Below are 21,065 nucleotides of genomic sequence, written 5' to 3'. Positions count from 1 at the left end.
TCCAAGAGAGGGTAGTGGGGTCCTTGACAGCAGCCATGCTTGCTGCTTGTGTCTATGAGAACTGTGACAGGGCTTAGTGTATTCCCATGGGAGCAGAGGCATGGAAAATGAAGACAATGCAGCAGGGAATACAGAGCTCTAAAGAAACTGAGTAAACTGAACAGGCATGAGAAAGTGGGGTCTCTTATAGTCCAAGTAACACTTTGACCCAGTGTTTTTTTTAAATAGTCTAACGGACTGCAAGTACAGCAACGCAGACGTTTGGGAAAACTGTCCTCAGTCATTTTCTATCAAGAACCAAAAACCCATTGAAATCAAGTACAAGAGGATTTAACAACAAAAGGAACTAAGTGAGACATTAATGAAGCACCTCTGTCATCCTGGGACCAGTCTTGATGCTACTGAACAGTGCGCTATTACTTTAGGACAGAGGTGGGCAACTCCAGGCCTTGAGGGCCGGTGTCCCTGCAGGTTTTAGATGTGTCCTTGAACCAACACAGCTGATTTAAATGCTAAATGCTAATGGCTAAATTAGCTCCTGCAGTTCTCCAGAGGCCTGGTAACGAACTAATCATGTGATTCAGGTGTGTTGACCCAAGGTGAGATCTAAAACCTGCAGGACACCGGCCCTCGAGGCCTGGAATTGCCCACCCCTGCTTTAGGACATGAAGAAATATGCAGGAAATCCAAATATAAAATCTACAAATAAGTAGTTGTGTACCGTATGTTGGAATGGTGACATGTTTCCGCTGTAGCCAGCAGCACAAAATAGACACAGAGTTGCTGCTATAGGGAGATAATCAGCAACGGTGAGAAGACTTTAACATGAGTTTCAAACTCCTACATTTTTCGTCACCGTGTCACAAAAGCACTAAAAAGTTCTTTATTTCTTTGCTTTGGACTTTGAATACATCATTCTAACACATGAATATGCTTTAATCTAAACAATCTCATTGTAGTTGTGACTGTATGTTTAGGGTCAGTGTCCTGCTGGAGGGTCAACCTCTAGTGTCTCTTCACTGTGCCTCTTCCCCTCTTTTCTTGAACTTCTCCTGTCTTACTTTCTTATCCCCCAGTCATGTATGTTGTGTTTGTAACAACTTCAAACTTGAGAAAATAAAATAAATAAATAATGATAATAATATATTTTTTTAGCTTGTGGGGATAGGTTAATTGGATAATCCAAATTGTCACTAGGTGTGAATGTGCGAGTGAATGTGAGTGTGAATGGTTGTCTGGCCCTGCGACAGACTGGCGACCTGTCCAGGGTGTACCCCGCCTCTCGCCCAATGACAACTGGGATTGGCTCCAGCGCCCCCTGCGACCCTGAAAAGGATAAGCAGAAGCAAATGGATGGATGGATATTTTTTTTTAAAGAAGGTGAACCTCTACTCCAGCCTCTAGTCACAGTATCTAACACGTTTATTGTAGTTAGCTCCACATGACTTTCTGTGTTGCTTGCTGCGCACACTGCAGTTATAGAAATGTTACATGTAAATGTGGAGCCGTACACGTCAGATTAGTTCACACAGTGTTGAATTAGCCCATCAGCACCAGATAAATCTGTCTGTAGTTCACATCAGGAGATTTTAAATCCTGAGAGTGCTTTTTCTCTTTGAGACACTAACATTTGATTAGAACCAGCATCGACATTGTGGTTAGGCAGGATTGTAACATTGTAACTTTACATTTCAGTGCAGAATTTTGATTCCCCAAATGTTGCATAAATGGCTTCTAAAATGATATTTAGGAGTGGTGCTCAAGAAAAAAGGAAATCGGACAAAGATGTGTAATACTTGTTGACTCTTATTCATTTGACAGTTGAATTTCTGACACCAAAGCTTAGTTTGTAAATGTAATAGTTACTTTTAATCTAATACTGGCGAAAAATAATGGATTTAGATGATGACTCTGAAGGCAGACGGAGCAGTCGCCCGAGACTGCAGGACCAGGCTGACCGACCTGTGCACCGCCTGGATTGAAGGCCTGTGACTCCATCCCCACACCTGGACCTTTTGTCTCGTCAGCGTAATTTCCCAAAAGTCTTGGAGATCTTTAAGGAGTTCACTGCCAAACTGAGACGAGGCTTTATGTTCCTTTTGCTCAGCAGTGTTTTTGTCTTTTAACGCCATCGTTGCCCGGTCTCTTTCTCATGCTGGAGTCATGAACACTGACCTTAACTGAGCCAGATGAAGCCTGCAGTTCTGGATGTTGTTCTGGGGTCTTTGATGAGTGGTCGCTGCACTCTTGGGGTAATTTTGGTCAGCCGGTTACTCCTGGGAACGTTCACCACTGTTCCTTGTTTTCACTATTTGTGGATAATGGCTTTCTAACCTTTTCCAGACTGAGCGATCTCAATTACTTTGTTTCTCATTTGTTCCTGATTTTCCTTGGATCACGATGTGATGTCTGGCTTTAGAGGATATTTTGGTCTGTTCCACTTTGTCAGGCAAGACACAAGTTTTCCAGCAATGAGTAGTTTGGATTAGGAGCACATGTGCAATGGCAGAGAACCAATCTCAGTGTGCTAACTAAACGGAAGCTCATACAGAAGCCAGAGGGAAACATTTGCGGTACAATAAATTAGGGTTCTTTAACCCTAGAACTAACTTGCTTCAGCACTGGGCAGCTATACCTAGTGTGAGTGTGCCCCCGGAGGCTTTTGTACCCCTGTAAGTTGTCATTTCCATTGTGATCAGCTGATGATGAAGTTGGAGGAAGATACCACCCGTTCTCCACCTAACCCACCCTTCAAATTTGTGGAAAAGCAGGCCACATTTGGAGGAGCCTTCGAATTAGGATAGTCTTCGTCATCTCGCTGTGACGTAATCGGCTTTCGAATGCAGCGCCTGGGCTCCCACTCGGTCTCTTTTTATGTAAGAGACACTATCAGAGGGGATTTTCAGGGTTTTTTTGGAAAGATGTCTTATCCTACATCAGGATAACAACATGAACTCTTCTATATTTGTAATTAATTTAATTCTTTTATGGGCCAAATTTCATATTCGCAAATGTTCTGAACAGAAAACCGCACTTCCTTCCTTTCATGATGGAATTCCATAACTATGTGACACTATCAGACTTTCCTCTAATCATAAAGCAGTTAGAACATTATTGTTATTCTCGCAATCAAATATGCAAAAGGGTGCTTGATACAAAAGGAAGAAGAAATTTTCTTTCTTGCCTCCCTGACACATCTAGATTTCCTTCTTCTGTTCTCAAGTTCTGAAACGAGTTTCTACAGTTTATGTTTTATGTAATCTTTGTTCTGCTAAGGTAGCTACCGCTCTTGTACTTTGTTCTTTTGTTAAAGTTTAAAAAAAAGAAGAAGGATGCAGCCCCTGGACACAGCTAATAACACCACTCTGTGTTGTAACAGAAACAGCAAGTGACACCAGAAAAAGCCAACATCAAGTGAGAGCGCCACCCAAAGGAGTGTTCAGGAATGTTATCATGACCTCTGTACATTTGACATATTTCACGACATTTAGTAGCAAGTGAGCAGAAATGTCTTTGGTTTTTGGCAATGCACTCCGTCCTGCGTGTATACTGGTTCCCTCTACACATTGTAACTGCAATCCTTTAACCCTCTAAAGGAAGGCGTTGCAGATTTGCAACAAGTAAAAGCTAACAACCTGATTATCCCGCACATATATTTTATGAGTTTTTTTTACTCAGAAGTACCACTGCAGGTATTCTTTTGTGCATTAGCAACAAAAACTTAATTTGAGAGTGGATTTAACAGAGACTTTTTCACTTGTCACCACCATTCTGTAAGAATTTATTTAATATCATGCTTCTTAAGGATGATTTTATCTTAAAAACATAAAACAAAGAGGGAAACAAAAGGATTTCTGGGCTCAAAGGCCAACATTTGAAAGGTGGGAAAAAGAAAAACTAAGAAAAATAGACAGTAGAACAATGTTGCTGGTTCTGCACTATTTGGATGGTTGGGTCAGAATTTGGCATTAAACAATATGAAAGTAGAGGAAACATCCTCCCTTTAATCAATGGTTCACGCTTGTGTTGGTTGTGTCTCAGATACTCAACCCCAAATAGACTTTGGTCAACAGGCTTTACAAAGGGGTTCGATATAAAATGTTAAAATTACATCTTTTTGTACTTATTGTACTTTCATTACAACCAAATCCATCCTTTTTGTCCACTTAAAATATGTTTACAGAACTATTATTAGATTTCTTGCAATATTTGCTGTCTTCTTGGCCGGATTACTCTTAACCTCCTAAGACCCGAACTCTTCCACAACATGCATTTTTAATTTCTCTTTGATATTTGTGCATATTGGGGCCCGATAAATGTAAAAACAAAGAATTACCAGATTTTTTTTCACCTTATTTTTGTTTTTATGAAAAATCAGAGCCACATATGAGGATATTTGTTTACAATTTTGATAGAACAGTAGCAGCATAACGTCCTCGTAGGTGGATATCAGGCCCTTGTAGAGCAAAATTGAGTATTTTGGTCTAAATAACCCAAAATGTGATGACGCCAGGTCCGAGGAGGTTAAAAACACATTTTTAATGTCATCGAGCTTTTTTAACTGCATAAATAAAGGACGTATAAAAGTCACTCCCAAAAACTGACGGCGTCTACGCTGTGATGTTGTTTGTGGCTCAAGATGACTTTTTCATTCACGAGGGACACATTTGATGTTTCACACAGACCAACAAGTTATGTGTAGCAGTTTAAATAATCCGTTTTTGGCAGACGATCACTTTTTGGCACAACACCGGCGCTATCACGATGACTTGCCCGGTGAGGTTTTCAGCGAGTCATTTGAGTTTGACTGGTCCTGCAGCGCCATCTGTTGGTCATATGAGTTTATGATCGCTGAGTGGCTGCTCGGGCCACCTGCGCAGAGGAAGTGCGGAACGACTGGAACCACGTATCATGTGTCTGTTACATTCTGAGGTGATGAGATCTGATGTCAGACTTTAGTCTTATAATATATAATAGGACAGTTTGTCCGCTGCTGCTCGCCGCTCAGCAGATGATCTTGTTACTGGCGGTTCTCTTATGTATTTTCACTTTCTCCCGTTGTTGTCCTGAACGCTGCGTGTGTTTGACGGCTCAGTGTGACCCAGCAACGCTTGTGCTGTTTTCAGGCGAAGAGTCGTCGGTGAACGATGAAGCTCAACGGCTCCTGACAACAACCTTACTGGAATATTTTAAGAGGAAATTGCTTCTCTTTAGCCAATCAGTGGATCGGATATCCTGCCCCCTGTCACATGTGGACTAGGAGTCAAGTTAAAAAAACATAAGACTACACGCAAACTGGACTTCCGTGTAATTTTAATCCTTCATAATAAAAGCATGGCATTTCAGCCTGGAATTAACAGACCACGTGCATCCTTATTATACGATGAACACACAACTGATTGTAACTAGAGACGTTGTTACGTGATGTTTACACCCCAGACGAAGATACTTAAGGTGTCCATCAAAGGTTTACAGTGTTTTGTAGGTGAGGACACTGAGAACAGAGATAAGGATTTGGCTCAGAATCAGAAAGGGTTTTATTGCCAAATGTTGAGCAGGTTTACAACATTAGGAAATTGCTGCGGTACTTAGTGCAAACATACTGTCATATAACGCTTATATAGACATAAAAATTAAAATGAAAAGTGCTCCCCATTGGTTAGGGAGAGAGCTCGAGTTGTAAAGGGTGCAGCAGGTTAACACAGATTGAACTGCACCAACTGTGAAGTGAAGACTGTGTTGAGAAGATGGAAGGACTTCAAGGACCTGATGAATGTGCACTGAAGAGAATCAGAATCAGAGACTTTATTAATACCAGAGCATACATACAACAAACGTGTTGAAACAGAGATATATATAGATAAATATTAAGATAAATATAGATATAGATACATATAGAGATACAGGTATAAATATAATACAAAAGGACACAAATATTTGTGCAAATATATGTCATGGTGTAACACTGAAGGCAGGAGGCAAAGAGGAAAACCACAGAGATGATTCGTGGATGTAGTGAAGGAGAAGATGCAGAGGGTTGGTGTGACGGAGGAGGATGAAGGTAGATGCTGCATCCAAATTTCCCTCAAAATACCGATGTCTGTCTATCTATCTCACGGTCGGTCTTTATTTGACTTTATTTTGAAGGGTCAATATGTGACTTCCTCTGCACTCAGGTGTTGGTCGTAAACCTCTTTTTTCCTCGCAGGTTGGACCGATCATCTACTGCTGCGGACTAGCGGAATAAGTAGCTCAGCGGGTCTTTGTCCGGGTTTGATTTCTTGTGTCGAGATATTTATTTAAACATCAGTTTGAAGGATTTATTGTGTTGATTTGCTGGTGAACATGAGCTGCGCTGGATTTACCTGCTCCAAGCACTCCCTGTGTGCGCTCAACATCCTCTATGTTGTGAGTATCCACATCACAGCTCACCATATGGATAATTAAAGTGCCGCGTTCATCAACACAGATAGCATTTTATCACCCTCACAGTGTGTAGATGGAGTGTAGGACACGTCCACTTTTACAGAATTCACTGATGCGGTCAGACGCTGCTCTAATCAATTATTCACTGTGGTAGGTGGGATCAGGTGGCCGCTCCATCCACCGGGTGAACCGAATACGAGACGAGAGTTTAGAAAAGCGCCCGATTTTCTTTTTTAAACGGGAGGATCTACAGTTTCCACCTTTAACTGTGCGCTTGATTATTGGGGCGGGGGGGTGGCACTTTAGAGGTCGCCCTTACTGTGGAAGCCTTTCCTGCAGGCTTTGATAGCTCTTATCATGTCTGCTTTGGATTAAGGTGTGTACATGACGCTTGATGGATCCAACCAGCCCTTAGCTGCACACTGACCTGCAGCCTTGCAGCCCTTTAAAGAAGGCGCTCCATAGATTTTGCAATTCAGTGGCGACCACGAGCCGATCTGAGCGTGTGTAGGAGGTACTGATGATTTCACAGTGAGGTAATCTGCCGTATCTGACACTGCAACTTTCGTATTATATCATCATATCAGTCTGACATGTTGGCCTTTGCTTCTTGTTGAATCTCTCTTTATGTAAGTGTACAACATTGTTGCTTATCACGTAAAAGTAGAGAGGATAAGATATTCACATGCATTTAAGCTCACATTTAAAAAAGAAGACGAAAATGCTCTTATTATCACTTTTTTTTTTAATAAAGAAGAACATGTATCCATTCCCACAACTAGTGCTTGTAAAGCCATCCAGCAGAGCAGGTAGGACCATGTTGTACAAGTCAAGTCATCCCAGCAAAATGTCCCTAAAACATAACAACGTTACTGGGTTTGCTCACAAAATCACATCAAGGATTGATATTTTTCCTCATCCACATAAATCGTTCTATGCTACTGACTGAGTATTTTTACTTTTTAAAATTAGTTACCATGTGTCACGGTCTGCGGAGACAGGCCGTGCGGTGGTGTGTGTGATGGAGCCAGGTGCGTACACAAGTGAGTAGACGGGAGTGAACTTAACAGAAAGAGAGCCTTTATTATGGCTGAAGACAAAGTGTACAGACAAAGCAGGGATAGCGTGACTATAACTAAACTAGGAAGACTCAGAGACTATGATGATCACTGCAAAGACTGACCGTGAAAACATGGAGGTGAGAACACAGACGACGCGACACTGAACACAGCACGACTGAGGACTAAATACACACATGAGGTGATCAGGGGAAGTGGAGACACATGAGGACACAGCTGACTAGAATGAAACACAGGGGAGAGTAAACCTAAATGCAGTGAACAAAGACCACCAGACTCTTTCAAAATAAAACAGGAAACCCAGAGACATGAAGATAAATCATGACATGAACTTAACATAACCACACAGACATGAAACATGACAGGGAGACGCACGAATCAGGGAGACTGATTAAAGAACTAAATAGCCACCTAGAAATTAACTCGATCAAACATGGATACAAAAATACATAAAACTCAAACACTGGGTCACACGACCCAGCCCATGACACCATGTGCATGTGATGAAGGAAGAAGCACATTTAAACTCTTCTGAACTTGAGTTAAGCTACACTGCTGACACTGTGTGTCACCACTTCAGACAAAGATTCGTTGGCTGCTGGTTCAGTTCAGTTCAGTTCATTTTTATTTCAAACATTTCAAACATGAGCCTTCACAATCATTACAAAATATCATTCCATTATTTGTTTGAAAAGGAGGAGAAGTATTTACTTATTTGTCCCTACCCCCTCAAGTTTTACCTCTCATTCATTTACATTTTTTTTTTTAGTCTTAAATTAAACAAACAACATATGAAACAAAAGTAAAGCAAAACAAAACAAAACATAAATCAAAAACAAGAAATTAGCAGCCCCACCACAGTATAGTTTCTTTCATATGAAAAATACAGAATGTGTATATTTGCAGATACACAAGTTATGGAAAAACAAACAAACCAAAAAAGAACCACAACACCATTACCAGCAACATTACCGTCCTGGGTTAACCCCGTTTTCTTCATTCTTATACTTATTTAAAATTAGGTTTTTATATCTTACTTTAAACTGTTTTATGTTTTTTCTTTTATTTCTTCTGTTAGACTGTTCCATAATTTAACTCCTGCAATTGAGATAGACATCGTTCTTAAAGTTGTTCTAGCACTTTGTATTTTTAAATTCCATTTCCCTCTTAAGTTGTACCCACCTTCTCTTTCTATGAACAGTTTACAGATTTCTTTTGGAAGCAATTTATTTCTTACTTTATACATTATTTGCGCTGTTTTAAGCTTCACCAAGTCTTGGAATTTAATAACTTGCATTTTGACAAAGAGTGCATTTGTATGGTCCCTGTACCCCACATTATTTATTAATCTAAGGGCCCTTTTCTGTATTATAGTTATTGTTTGTGTGTTACTTTTGTATGTGTTTCCCCAGACCTCTACACAGTAGCTCATATATGGCAGCCACTCAGATTGTTTGTGGTCAAAGTCAATGCAGACAGCAAATACTGGACAATACAATGAAGTTCTCTTATAACCTAAAGCAGAATTTCAATAATTAACCCACGTGTGATAGTGTGGATACTTATATGGCTGATTTTTGTTGCTGCAGTTGATTTCACATGTTCAATTTAGCGCATATGAAAGTAGATATATTCAATCCACTTCTCCAAATAAGACCTATCACAGCTGTAGGGCAGTTGGCAGGGTGCACCCAGGACAGATTGCCAGTGTGTAGCAGAGCTAACACAGAGAGACACACAACCATTCAACCTAGAATCAGCAACTAACCTAACCTGTGTAACTGCATGTTTTTGGACTGTGGGAGGAAGCGTGTAAAGAAACCATGTAGACATGGGGAGAACATGCAAACTCCTCACAGAACGGCCCTGACCTGCTGATAGATTAAAAAATAGTGTTTAACTTTTCGCACTGAGCCAGTATGTCTGTCCTGCAGATGGTCAGTCTCCTGATGATTGGCATCGCAGCGTGGGGAAAGTGGTTTGGTCTGGTCTCCAGTTTCCAGGTGGTGGGAGGCATCATTGGTGTGGGTGTCTTTCTCTTCTTCGTGGCTCTGGCTGGCCTCATCGGGGCAATGAAGCATCACCAAGTCCTGCTCTTCTTTGTATCCTTCACAAACTCATGCTATGACTGTTCTTTCTGTACTTTCACAAATTCAATCCTTTTTCTACATATATAGTTCCAGTAGTGCAAGTTCACGGCAACAGTCATCTCAAGACGCTTGAAGATAATGTAAGGTAAAGCCCTACAATAAAGGGAGGACCCCAACAATCAAACATAAACAAGCTCTTGGTGGCAGGAGACCTCCAGCAGAACCTGGTCGGGGGCATGTTGGTGGGGTGCATAAAGAAACGAAGACAAAATAGAAACTATGTATAATAATATCTGTAACTACAGGGGTCCAACAAAGAATGGCCACGCATCATACTGATGTCTTCGGAAATTTATTTCTCTCTCTCACTCTTATTGTCTTCAGACACCGTGAAAACTGAAGAAACACAAAGTTTACAACATAAATGTTTGAGCTTATCAGTCTCTCATATCAGTGTCCATAAACAGTCTTGTGCAAGGAGAACAGAAAAAATGCACAATAATGGATATAACAAAAATGTCCTCTCATTACCGTGTAGAACACGTATGCAACATTATACAAACAATATACATGAAACCACACCGTGTGCGCTTCTTGGACCACATGCAGAATAACATTAACGCTGAGGCTGTAGATGCATCTGTAGCCATGTATCCATGCTAGCTCCACGATGCCATGGTTGTGCTCTCAACCAAACTCTGGTCATGTGACAATTACAAACTTTACCTCATACAAACTTTACAGCACTTTACATATTTAACAAACACATATTTTAGACATGTTTTTTAATTAATGTTACACTTTTATCATCTTATCTTGTAAATAAATGAACTAAATTAAGCATGTATCTATCACAGAAACATGAAATAACCAACTTTATTGTAACTGTCTCAGGGACAGTTACAATACCGTTGGTTTATCTTCTGTGGTCGTTGTTTTGTGGTATCGTTGAATTTGTGCTAATTAAACAATCTAAAAATAATTCTGTAATATTTAGATTCAGATGTTTAATTAGTTGTAATTGACCAGAAATAAAAAAAAAAAAGAACATTTACAGTTAAACTGTTTAGAGCTGTTTGTCCTGTTTCTGACCAGCACACTGTTTATCTCCTACAATATGCTGTCTTAACATTCCTGTTTTGGAAAATTCATTATATATTAATGTATTTATGTGGAAGAAGATACCGAGCTGGATTGTATTTCACAGACAATAGTGAACTTTGCACACAGACTATTTTCTTACTATTAGCAGATATGTTTCTATGAATGAGCTCTGTTGCATGTTGCATGCATGTCCAATGTCTGCAACGTGTCCACTGTTGTTGTTCTTTGACAGTGACGCTCAGTACATGATCATCCTGTTCATGGTTTTTATTGTACAGTTTTCTGTTTCCAGCGCTTGTCTGGCTGTCAACAGAGAGCAACAGGTGAGAGCTTTGGTTTCTCCACAGAGTGCAGAGCAGCACAAATGATGCAGCTTGAACAACAGTTTTTTTCTGCATTACAACATATTCACATCCTTACATCTGTTCGTGCTCTCTGTTGCACATTAATTTGTTATTACTTGACTTTATATCCAGTACAGTTAGACAACTCACATTTTAAAAAGTTTCATCAGAGCTGTTGAGATGCAGGAAGGTGGAGGACTTGAACGAGCAGACAGCACCGTCTCGTTCTTCCACCTGATAGTTTGAAACAAAACTCTCCTTGCAGCTTTGAGAAAACCCCACATATGATATATGGTTTTGTGCAGCTTGTTTGGGAATAGTGTGCTGTGACGTTTGGTAGCAATTTGTTGCACAGTTTTCGCAAAATTCCTAAAAAACTACAGAATTTTCCCCTATTCGTTTGAATGGGAACGCGTCCAAAAAAGAAAGAAAGTGTGTGTAATAGGAGGAAGAAATCAAATTATATTAAATTTTAAAAAAATTAAAATAAGTGTAAATTGTGGTCAGTAAACACTAATAATATTACTTCAATGAGAATCCTATTTTATAGATATTATCAGTGAATAACACATAAAAAGTGAAATGTAAAAGTAGATTTGACCTAAAACCTGCCTCTCCAAAAGTAGCTAACATAAAGTTTTGTTTCAGCATGCCATTTTTTGGCCACTACATCTATAAGGATTATTACTGATAAATAAACAAATAAAAACTTAAATATAAAAGTGAACCAGTGTGGCTTCTGTGATTAAAACTCTAAACTTGTCAGGCTGCACAGACTATGTGCTCGTTAAGTCATTTAACCTCTTAATGTGAAAATACTGACAGATGATGACGGATGTAATGCTTCATGTTCCTTCTAACACTGCTCAAGGATCACCTGCTGGAGGTGGGCTGGAACAACTCTGAGAGCACCCAGAGAGATGTGGAGAAGAGCCTCAACTGCTGTGGCTTCAAACATGTCGACCCTAACAGCATGTGTGAGGCTGTGAGTTTGGATCAAGTCTTTTCCAAGTGTTCCCCGTTACATGTCACATATCTCAGTTTGTGCAAAGAGGCTGATGATGCTTCTGTTTTTTTTAATGCACAATAAAATTGAACACATCACAAATTTTCAAGTAAATATATTTCTAAAGTTTAGGTTGACATGAAATTCTCACCATATGTTGATAACAACCCACCCACTTCACACACAACGAAATCAAACCATAGACACATAAATTGTGTAATTACATTTTGTGTGATAATAAAAAACTTTGTTGAAAACATGAAGAAAGGGAGGTTCAGTCCCAGCTGATGGTCTATTAAAACATGATGGGTAAAACCAGTGAAAAGTGGAACTTTATTGTTGGCTACAGAGGAATATTACTGAAGATCCCAGTGAGCACCACTGGGACCATAATCCAGAAGTGGAAAGAACATCATTTTATGATAAACTGACAACGACCACAACCTTGCTCCTTGCGAGGTTTCAGACAGAGGAGTGAAAAGAATTATCAAAGTTGTCCAAGAGCCAAGGAGCAGTTGTGGCTAATGCGACTGTTTTGCCCCATTAGCTCCAGCTGTTGTGCGTCCGCGGGAGCAGCTTAAAGCTGCAGCGCCCAGATTACTTACAGCTACTTCCTGCAGCTGATATAAGATGGAGTAAACTGAACACAGCTTCAACCGTCTGTTTGTTGAAAAATAGCGAGCGCACCGCATTTTCTTGTTAGTAACGGTAACGGCGTTGTAATGATAGGAATAGTAATTAGTTAGATTACTTGTTACTGAAAAAAACGCCGTTACTTGTAACGCCGTTATTCCCATCACTGGTTGAGAGTGAGCTGAAGTTTGAAAAGCAACAGCAGTAAAGTTCATTTGAAACAACGACTCTACTGTCAGAAGTAGGGATGGGTACCGGTGTCCGGTGCCATGATGGCACCGGTTCTGACATAAACGGTAGTAACCAGACCGAAAAGCAGCGCACATTTCGGTGCTTTATTTCGGTGCTTTTTTTTCCTGAGATGTGATACACTTCGAATTGTAGCCAATCATTTTACGTTTCCGGGGATAGTAGGCGGGTCCAGGTACGTACGTTCTTTTAGAGCAGAGCTACAGATTAAAAATGTCCAAGACGAAGCGGTCAAAAGTCTGGCTGTACTTCACAGCAAAATATGCAAACTCAGCAGCCTGCAACAAGTGCTTTAAGCTGATACTGTGGAAAGGAGGTAACACCTGAAATCCGATGAAACACCTGGCGACGCATAGCGTCTTTTTTTAAAAGCCGAGAAATGCGCCGTATTTGATAGTTTGCTGCGAGACCTCACACCGAGCGCATCTACTGCAGGTGTGGTGCCTGTTATCGGACCCGGAGTTAGCAACATCCCCCAAAAAGCTGAAGAGTAGAGTCCTGGCTCCTAGCCCTGCCAGTGTAGCAGAAATGATGAGGATGATGATGGCAGCAGCAGCCGTTCTTCTCTGCGTGAGTAGCTTAATGTTGTTCGTGTTTAATTTACATTGAGTAGGCTAACCACGTTATTACATTAATGCATGTAAGGTGAACTAGCAAACATCATCATAGCTACATGCAGCTGTCTTCTTGTTTGATGGCAGATACTCCCTTCACCCTGGCCAAAAAGGCTAAAATGACCAAAGAAAAAGTGGGAAACAGTTAAACATGAGAGGTTTTTGGACAAATTTGTGTTTTTTTCCATTGTTTAAGCACTGCTTCCAGCCAAGAGTGATACCATATATGCCCTATAGCTGCAGAAAAGGCTAACATTGTTATCTTTTTACAAAAAAACAGCTGGACATGAGAGGTTTTTGGACAAAGCTTGTGTTCTCCATTCTTTAAGCACCGGTTCGAGCACCGTTTAAGCACCGGCACCGTTTCAAAAGTACCGGTTTGGCACCGGTATCAGATAAAACCTAAACGATACCCATCCCTAGTCAGAAGCATTGGTACGGTTTTTAAACATGTGCTGTGTCTCTTGCAGGCTTGTTTCCCCAACAGCTTCTGTTCGCCTTGTGCAGACCAGATTAAGGAACACGCTGGAGATATTCTCCGATTTGTTGGAGGAATCGGCCTCTTTTTCAGCTTCACCGAGGTGAGCCATTCCAGCCCAGACATGCCCTATGTTTTCAGAGAATTCTCATTCCCAACGCGTAACATGTCCCAAGGTGAAAGGTACCATTCCGCGTCCTTATGAGACGCTTCGGAATCTCAATTGAATCCAATAGAATGCCGGTCGTGGCAATAACACACACTTAGAGCAGAAGCTCCAGCCGTCCATTCCAGCCCTAACCATAACCTTAACCATTCCCTTAACCATAACGTTGGCCCTATCAGATGTTTTTTCCCAAAGTGATTCATGATCAGAACATAAAACACATTTATATGAGTAGATTCATTCCAAATGGCTCTCATACCTCCCAACACGTAACATATCGCCGATTTGTTGGTATCAGAGCGTGCTGATATTTCAGACAGTGCCTACAGCAGGCTGCCACATGTGTCCCATGGCACCACCACCAACTTGTATGGAATACAAACCAGAAACTCAAATTATATTCAAAGTTAGTCTGTTGTAGAAAATGTAATCTTCCACTTCTGGACTTTCTCTAGTATATCAATAAGATCCAGTTTTAGTTCGATTTTCCTAAGGTTTTCAGTCTGTCATCTTCTTTCAGCTTCATATTTCATTTTCTGTGATTTAATCTTTTCCACAATAGTCATATTTGTCTGTATGGTGATTCCTATTGTTACGGGTTCAGATGTTGAGGGTGAGCACAAAACAATAATGGTCCAGAAGAGCTTCGGTCAAACAATAATTTTAACCCTTTAAGACCTACCATAGAACCAAGTCCGCCAGAGCTTAGATTATATTTTTACATGCTGTGGAGCCATTTTTGGGAGCATTTCAAGTTGCTATACATCAATACAACCATTACAGCCTAGATTTTAATAATATGTCTGCATTAAGTCCATAGTAATTATATAAATTGCAAAAAAGTGCAATAAACTACAAAAAAATTGAAAATCGTTTTTGTTTTTTTTAACATATATTTCTAGTTAGAGAAATTTAAGAGGCTTATCCCTCAAAACTGTAAATACAAAAAAGTTGCACAAAATAGTTTCCCACCACAGGAAATTTATTTTAAGTGTCTTCATAGTTTGATTTTTGAAATACACCAATTTTTATATACTGCAGGAAAAACAAAAATAAATATTATGATGCAAATTTGCAAAAAAGCAGCATATGCATCAAAATAAACTATTTCCAGCAGTGCAATATGAGTCCTAAGCATCCCAGAAACCACACAGAAAGTCAAAAACAACAAATGTTCTGTTGACGACTTTTGACACAGTTAAAAGGACATCTTCTCCGTCTCGAGGTGCTTCCTATTAATCTCTCGCTTATCTCCTGGAACAAACTGTCCCTTAGGCAGACACAATTTTGCAGTCACAAGCTTTTGCAAACTATTATTTGAACTCTTACCTAAACATGAGTCTAACTACTGTTTGTGTGTGTGTCTCCACCTCCAACGCACTCGGCCTCACCCGTTGGCGCTTCTGGCCTTTTACCAGACAGAAGCTCTCAGTGATAGGTGTAATAATCATAACTAAGAACATGTGTAATCTATTGAATAAATGCTTTGATGAAATAATAAGTAATGTAATGGTAATGATGGTTATGAATAGTAGCAGTAAAATATTTCCCTGATCTCCACACTATCTTTAAGGTTGGGCGACTGGACGAATATATCGACGTAGGCGGAGTCTTTCACCAATCGTTTTTACAAGAGCGTTTTATTCATTTATTTATTTATTTGCCCACGAGTACGTTTGCTGATAATGTTGATTGAAGCTAAGAGAAGCAGTCAATGGAAAAATAATTGGGCTGTTTTGACGGCACCGTCTTCCAGCTGTGAGCAAACGCACCGAGCTCAGCGTGCGCCCAGATGTAGCGATTCATTTATTCAAACTCATGACAGAAAGAAAGGCAGAAGCTCATGTTCAGAAAAAAGAAAAACATTTGATTTAAATGGGAAACAAAGAGAAAGTGGCTTCTTTTTCCACTATAACCGTGCTTACAAGCTGTCCCAGTGTTTATCTGTCGCACACACTCGACCAAACAACAAATGCAAGCTCAAACAAAAACGACGTTAAAAATCAAAATGTGTCTTCCAGCGAACGTTAAAAAAATCTCCATCGTAAAGTTACGTCTTCTTTGTAATTTAGCGCATCTCAAATAAATACATTTGAAGAAAAATCCAAAAGCAGCTATATTAATACTGAAACAAACAAGAAAAGAAGGTAAAATATTCCCTCAAACAAAACTTATAAATTCTAAATGTGCAAATCAGTCCGTGCATGATTGCATTGCTCCACCCATCAAAAATTCTGCACCTGCGGTTATTGGACGGATGATTATCAGTTGGAAAACTTTTACATATCGCCCAACCTTACTGCGTACAACTCGTTAGTGTAAAACTCTCAAACCCATATCTTAAAGCAGATGACTCGTAAGCTGGAGAGGAAATGGTGCGTCACTACTTTAGAAGATCATCATTTAGCCTCGAGAAATAGTTTGTTGCTCTATTTTAAAAAAAGCCTCTATAAAGCTTATTTTCTTCAATTACTGATTAAAGGAAATAAGAACAAGCTCAGGTTTCTCTTCACTGTAGCCAGGCTGACAAACAGCCAGAGCTCTGTTAACTACTAATGAGTCATTAGCAGTGTTGGGAAGGTTACTTTTAAAATGTATTCCATTACAGATTACATGCCCCAAAATGTATTCTGTAACGTATTCTGTTACGTTACTCAATGAGAGTAACGTATTCTGAATACTTTGGATTACTTAATATATTATCATGCTGTTTACAACTACATGAATGTACTATTGCTGTGATTTATTACTGTTACTGAAGGTCCGCGGCTCCGAACCGTAGTAAAGGGACCTCTGGCTAATACGGTGGGTTCGTGTTGGGCTAGTAGCCGAAAACTAGCTTTACTTTGTTGTCTGGGTCAACTTTGCTAGCGAGAGACAGAGAGAGGCGTTGAAAGGCTGCTCCAACGGAGCTTATTGTTTTTGGAGGAAAACACGAACACGGTGTACAGTCGAGTCTTAATAGCTTACTTACAACTGGGCTCGTCAGGCTCTCTTCTTGGCTGCAGTGGTTATTATTATATTTACATGCTTCCAGCTCCCGTTTCTGCTCGATGACAGCTCGTACTTTTCCTTTTTCTCCCTCCCTCGCTCACAGACACATAACGTGTATGGCAGTCCATTCTCCCTGCAGCACGGACTACACTGCCCATGATGCTACATTCTTTAGAGCTATACCTGTAGCATTCTGCCTATTAGCTTAGCACAACAACAACAAAAAGGCCTCTCTCACCCAGGAAACACACAGAGAGAGAGCATAACCCTGTAACCATGGCAACCGTAACGCTGCCACCTGGAACAACAGAACGTAGCTGTCAAACAAAACCCAAACAGGCCTGACCCGCCACAATATGAAACAGGGAAGTACCGCCGTGTAATCCATTTATTTCAACAAAGTAACTGTATTCTAAATACCACCTTTTTAAACGGTAACTGTAACGGAATACAGTTACTCATATTTTGTATTTTAAATACGTAACGGCGGTACATGTATTCCGTTACTCCCCAACACTGGTCATTAGACAGAAAAAGGAATTCATAAGGATTTGTGTTGTAAAAGAAGAACTTGAGGCTTCTTCGCAGGTGATATCATTACTTAGCAAACTTTTAATATGGGCTTCACTGTTTCCCTTGTTTGAACCAACAAAGACACAGGATTCATTTTCAACGTGGAAGTGAAAACAGCTGTTTGTACATTAATGACGGGAAAGTATTTAAAACATTTGAACAAATAAGAAAATAATTTAAATGACAAAATAATGACTTGGTTAATGTTTTTTCTAAGATGAAGAACGGTGTTGAAGTACAAAAAATGTACAGAATATAAAATAATAATAAAATATAATAATAAAGATTAGGCTAACAATACTGTGTAATCAGCATTCACACTAATAATTAATGAATAAGGTCACATGGATGCATTTTGATTGTCAGACCAACTTTTTTTTTGTATTGTATCTTTATTTATTTCAGACATATACAGAAAAAAAACAATATATACACAAGTACACATACTTACATTTACAAATACGAATATATATGTAAATACACACACGTATGTGCTCAGATAAAACAAAAGAAGAAAATAAATAAAATAAAACAGAGTCTAAATGACATGAAATGACAATTATTAGGTCTGAAATGGAGTAGGAAGAAGTATAACATACTTATTAATCCCTACCCCGTGCTCAACATTGTATTGAATCCCACTATTCACCTAATTCCCATCATCACTTACCCCACACAATAAACAAGGAGAACATGTATAAACATAGCTACAGTGATAGATATAATTTAGATACAATTTAGCATAGTTATATATACAATGGGTGATCAACTTTATCAGTTTCATATTCTTCCAAAATCAGTTTTCGAAACATCTTTATAAACTGACTAATGCTTGAACATTGCTGTAGGTCCACAGTAAAACTGTTCCACAGCTTTACCCCATAAATAGTAACACAAAAGGTTTTAATCGTTGTCCGTGCTTTAAGAGTCTTCAGATTTAATTTTCCCCTCAATTCATAGTCCCCTTCTCTGTCAAAAAACAGACTCAGACCTCCTTCAGTGAGTTTGTCCAGAAAACATGGCAGCATTTCTACATAAATAACTGTGGATTTGAAATAATTCTCATGACGTAGTGTTTTTGAAACAACTCCTTACATAGTATTGACTGACATAAGAAAATTTTTAACTTAGTGCTGTGTGTTTGTGTCAGATCTTGGGAGTGTGGCTCACATATTGCTACAGGAACCAGAAGGACCCACGAGCCAACCCCAGTGCTTTCCTGTGAGACAGCCAAAGCTCCGCTGACCAACATCCAATCACCTCATCCCCAAACGACCTCTACGGACGTTCTGACTTGTGCGTTTTGACTGATCACTGCAGTAAACCTGATGTGTTTCGTTTTCAAGAGCTAAGTTATGTGTGAGGAGTGGCGAACATGCTGCCCTCAGCATCCTGCAAAATACAGATACAGTTAGTACACTGTGAAACAAAAAGAAGGAATACTGATCTGCTGTATAACCCAGACGTATTCATACATCCTGCCTGAGAGTTAACTCTCAACACTTTTTTGTCATTTTGTTTCTTTTATAAAAACAGTCGATTCCACTGGAAGCAATAATATCACCACTTCTCTGCACACTGATATTACAGATGCTGATGTTTTACATGTGTAGAAATGTGAATGTGTGACGAGCAGCTTTGTTTGTAACCTGCAGATGTTTTGCATATTTGAAAGTAAGTGTGTTTTTCTCTGTTTGCTGTGGATTTGCCCTTTTGCATGACTCTGTCCATTAAAATGTGGGCTGCTGTATAAAAAACTGCAACAATGAGTCTGTAAGCAGTTCCTCTGAGCCTTTGTACTGGAAACCACACTATGATACTAATCTAATAAAAAGAATCAGTGTCGTCATCACATGCTTTCTTTGTCTGATACATAAAACTATAAGTAGCGATGCACCACTGCAAAGTATGTTGATGCTGATACTCATCTGCAGGACCAGCAGCCTAATATTTGGGTTGATGAGGGCTGTGGGCAGTAGGTTTCAACGGACTGTTACTTCTAAATGGCTGGAGTATCTTGAAAGAGCTATAAACCCTAAAATGGGTTAATACTCATATTTTTACCAGTACTGTTTCACACAGGGCGAAAAAGGAAATGTCCACAATTTAGACTTTTTGCAGAAAATGTAATAAAGCAACTGATAAGATTGTTGAATCAGACCAAAGTGGTAATATCTGACCATAACACCCAGCACAGAGGCAGCCATGGCCTAGGAGGCAGAGCAGGTCGTCTGCTAACCACGAGCTTGGCAATATAAACGCCGGCTCCTCCGACCTGCATATCAAACTTTCCTCTGGCAGGATACTGAAGCTAAATGCATCAGTTGGAGTCTGTGAGTGTCGGGTTAAACGCTGGTACTTTCCATCAGTGGATTTGGGGTCAGTTAATGTTTCTGTCATAACTCTGATTCAGTGATGTGCTGGTGACCATCAGCATGCAGAGACTGGCGTGATTTGCCTTTGATAACAAGAAATAATCATATCATGACCCCTGATCTGCAGTCTGTCAGCACGATGTCTGTCAGTCAGACGTATTCAGTAAAGTTGAATTCTGGGTGGGCGGGTCCACACTGCCAGCACTGAACGCTTTTTGTGTTGCTGGGTAACCCAGTCTCAAGTCTTTTCAATTACAAAGAACCGGCTGTGTCAGGAACCTGCAGATGTTTTGCATATTTGAAAGTAAGTGTGTGTGTGTATGTGTGTGTGTATGTGTGTGTGTATGTGTGTGTGTGTGTGTGTGTGTGTGTGTGTGTGTGTGTGTGTGTGTGCGCTGCGTACGGCAGAGTCAATCAGGCTTATCATGTTTTTGTTAAGTCTGATTTTGTCCCTTCCTGACCTCTTATAGGAGGAAGCTGACTCCCCCTCTTATAGGAGGTTCCCCCCCCCCCCCCCCCCCATAACAAAAAACAAACAAAAAACACTCCCAGGCCCTGAGGAGGTGCCACTTTTTTAGGGATTTAATGACTGCTGGGCTTGGTTATATTGAAGGAGCAAACGATGCTCCTCCTAATTTAACTAGAACCAGACAGGCTTCATTGAGAGTCTCTTTTTCCCTCTCTGCTAATGATGGCAATGATAACAAGCAAAGGAGGAATTAGAGTCATTTAATATTCTGATCAGGTTGTGGTTGGTGCTCGGACAAAGAATTAATATGTCAGTCAATGAATGAAAGAAGCAAAACCATTGCTATGAAGCTGTTTGTACGTTTGACCAGGTGAGTTTGTTGTAGAGATAAATATGTCTCCTAGCAGGCAGATAGATGTGAGGTATTCAAATATGAAAAGAATCTATTAGTTTGAATAGACTATA

At 39.9% G+C, this 21,065-nt stretch overlaps 1 protein-coding gene across 1 annotated transcript; it reads left to right on the top strand.

Moving 5' to 3' along the window:
- The first annotated feature begins 6,091 nt into the window (after positions 1-6,091).
- Positions 6,092-19,608, top strand: tspan13b (tetraspanin 13b). The gene is made up of 6 exons (XM_085149017.1): positions 6,092-6,408; positions 9,440-9,607; positions 10,942-11,022; positions 11,915-12,028; positions 14,016-14,126; positions 18,907-19,608. The coding sequence occupies exons 1-6, from the start codon at positions 6,346-6,348 to the stop codon at positions 18,979-18,981; spliced, it is 612 nt and encodes a 203-aa protein (XP_085005143.1). The 5' UTR covers positions 6,092-6,345; the 3' UTR covers positions 18,982-19,608.
- Positions 19,609-21,065: the final 1,457 nt, after the last annotated feature.

Source organism: Neolamprologus multifasciatus, chromosome 22 (assembly GCF_963576455.1).
Source record: "Neolamprologus multifasciatus chromosome 22, fNeoMul1.2, whole genome shotgun sequence".
NCBI classification, from domain to species: domain Eukaryota; kingdom Metazoa; phylum Chordata; class Actinopteri; order Cichliformes; family Cichlidae; genus Neolamprologus; species Neolamprologus multifasciatus.
Note: the sequence above shows the minus strand (reverse complement) of the source record. Positions and strands in the feature narration are given on the sequence as shown.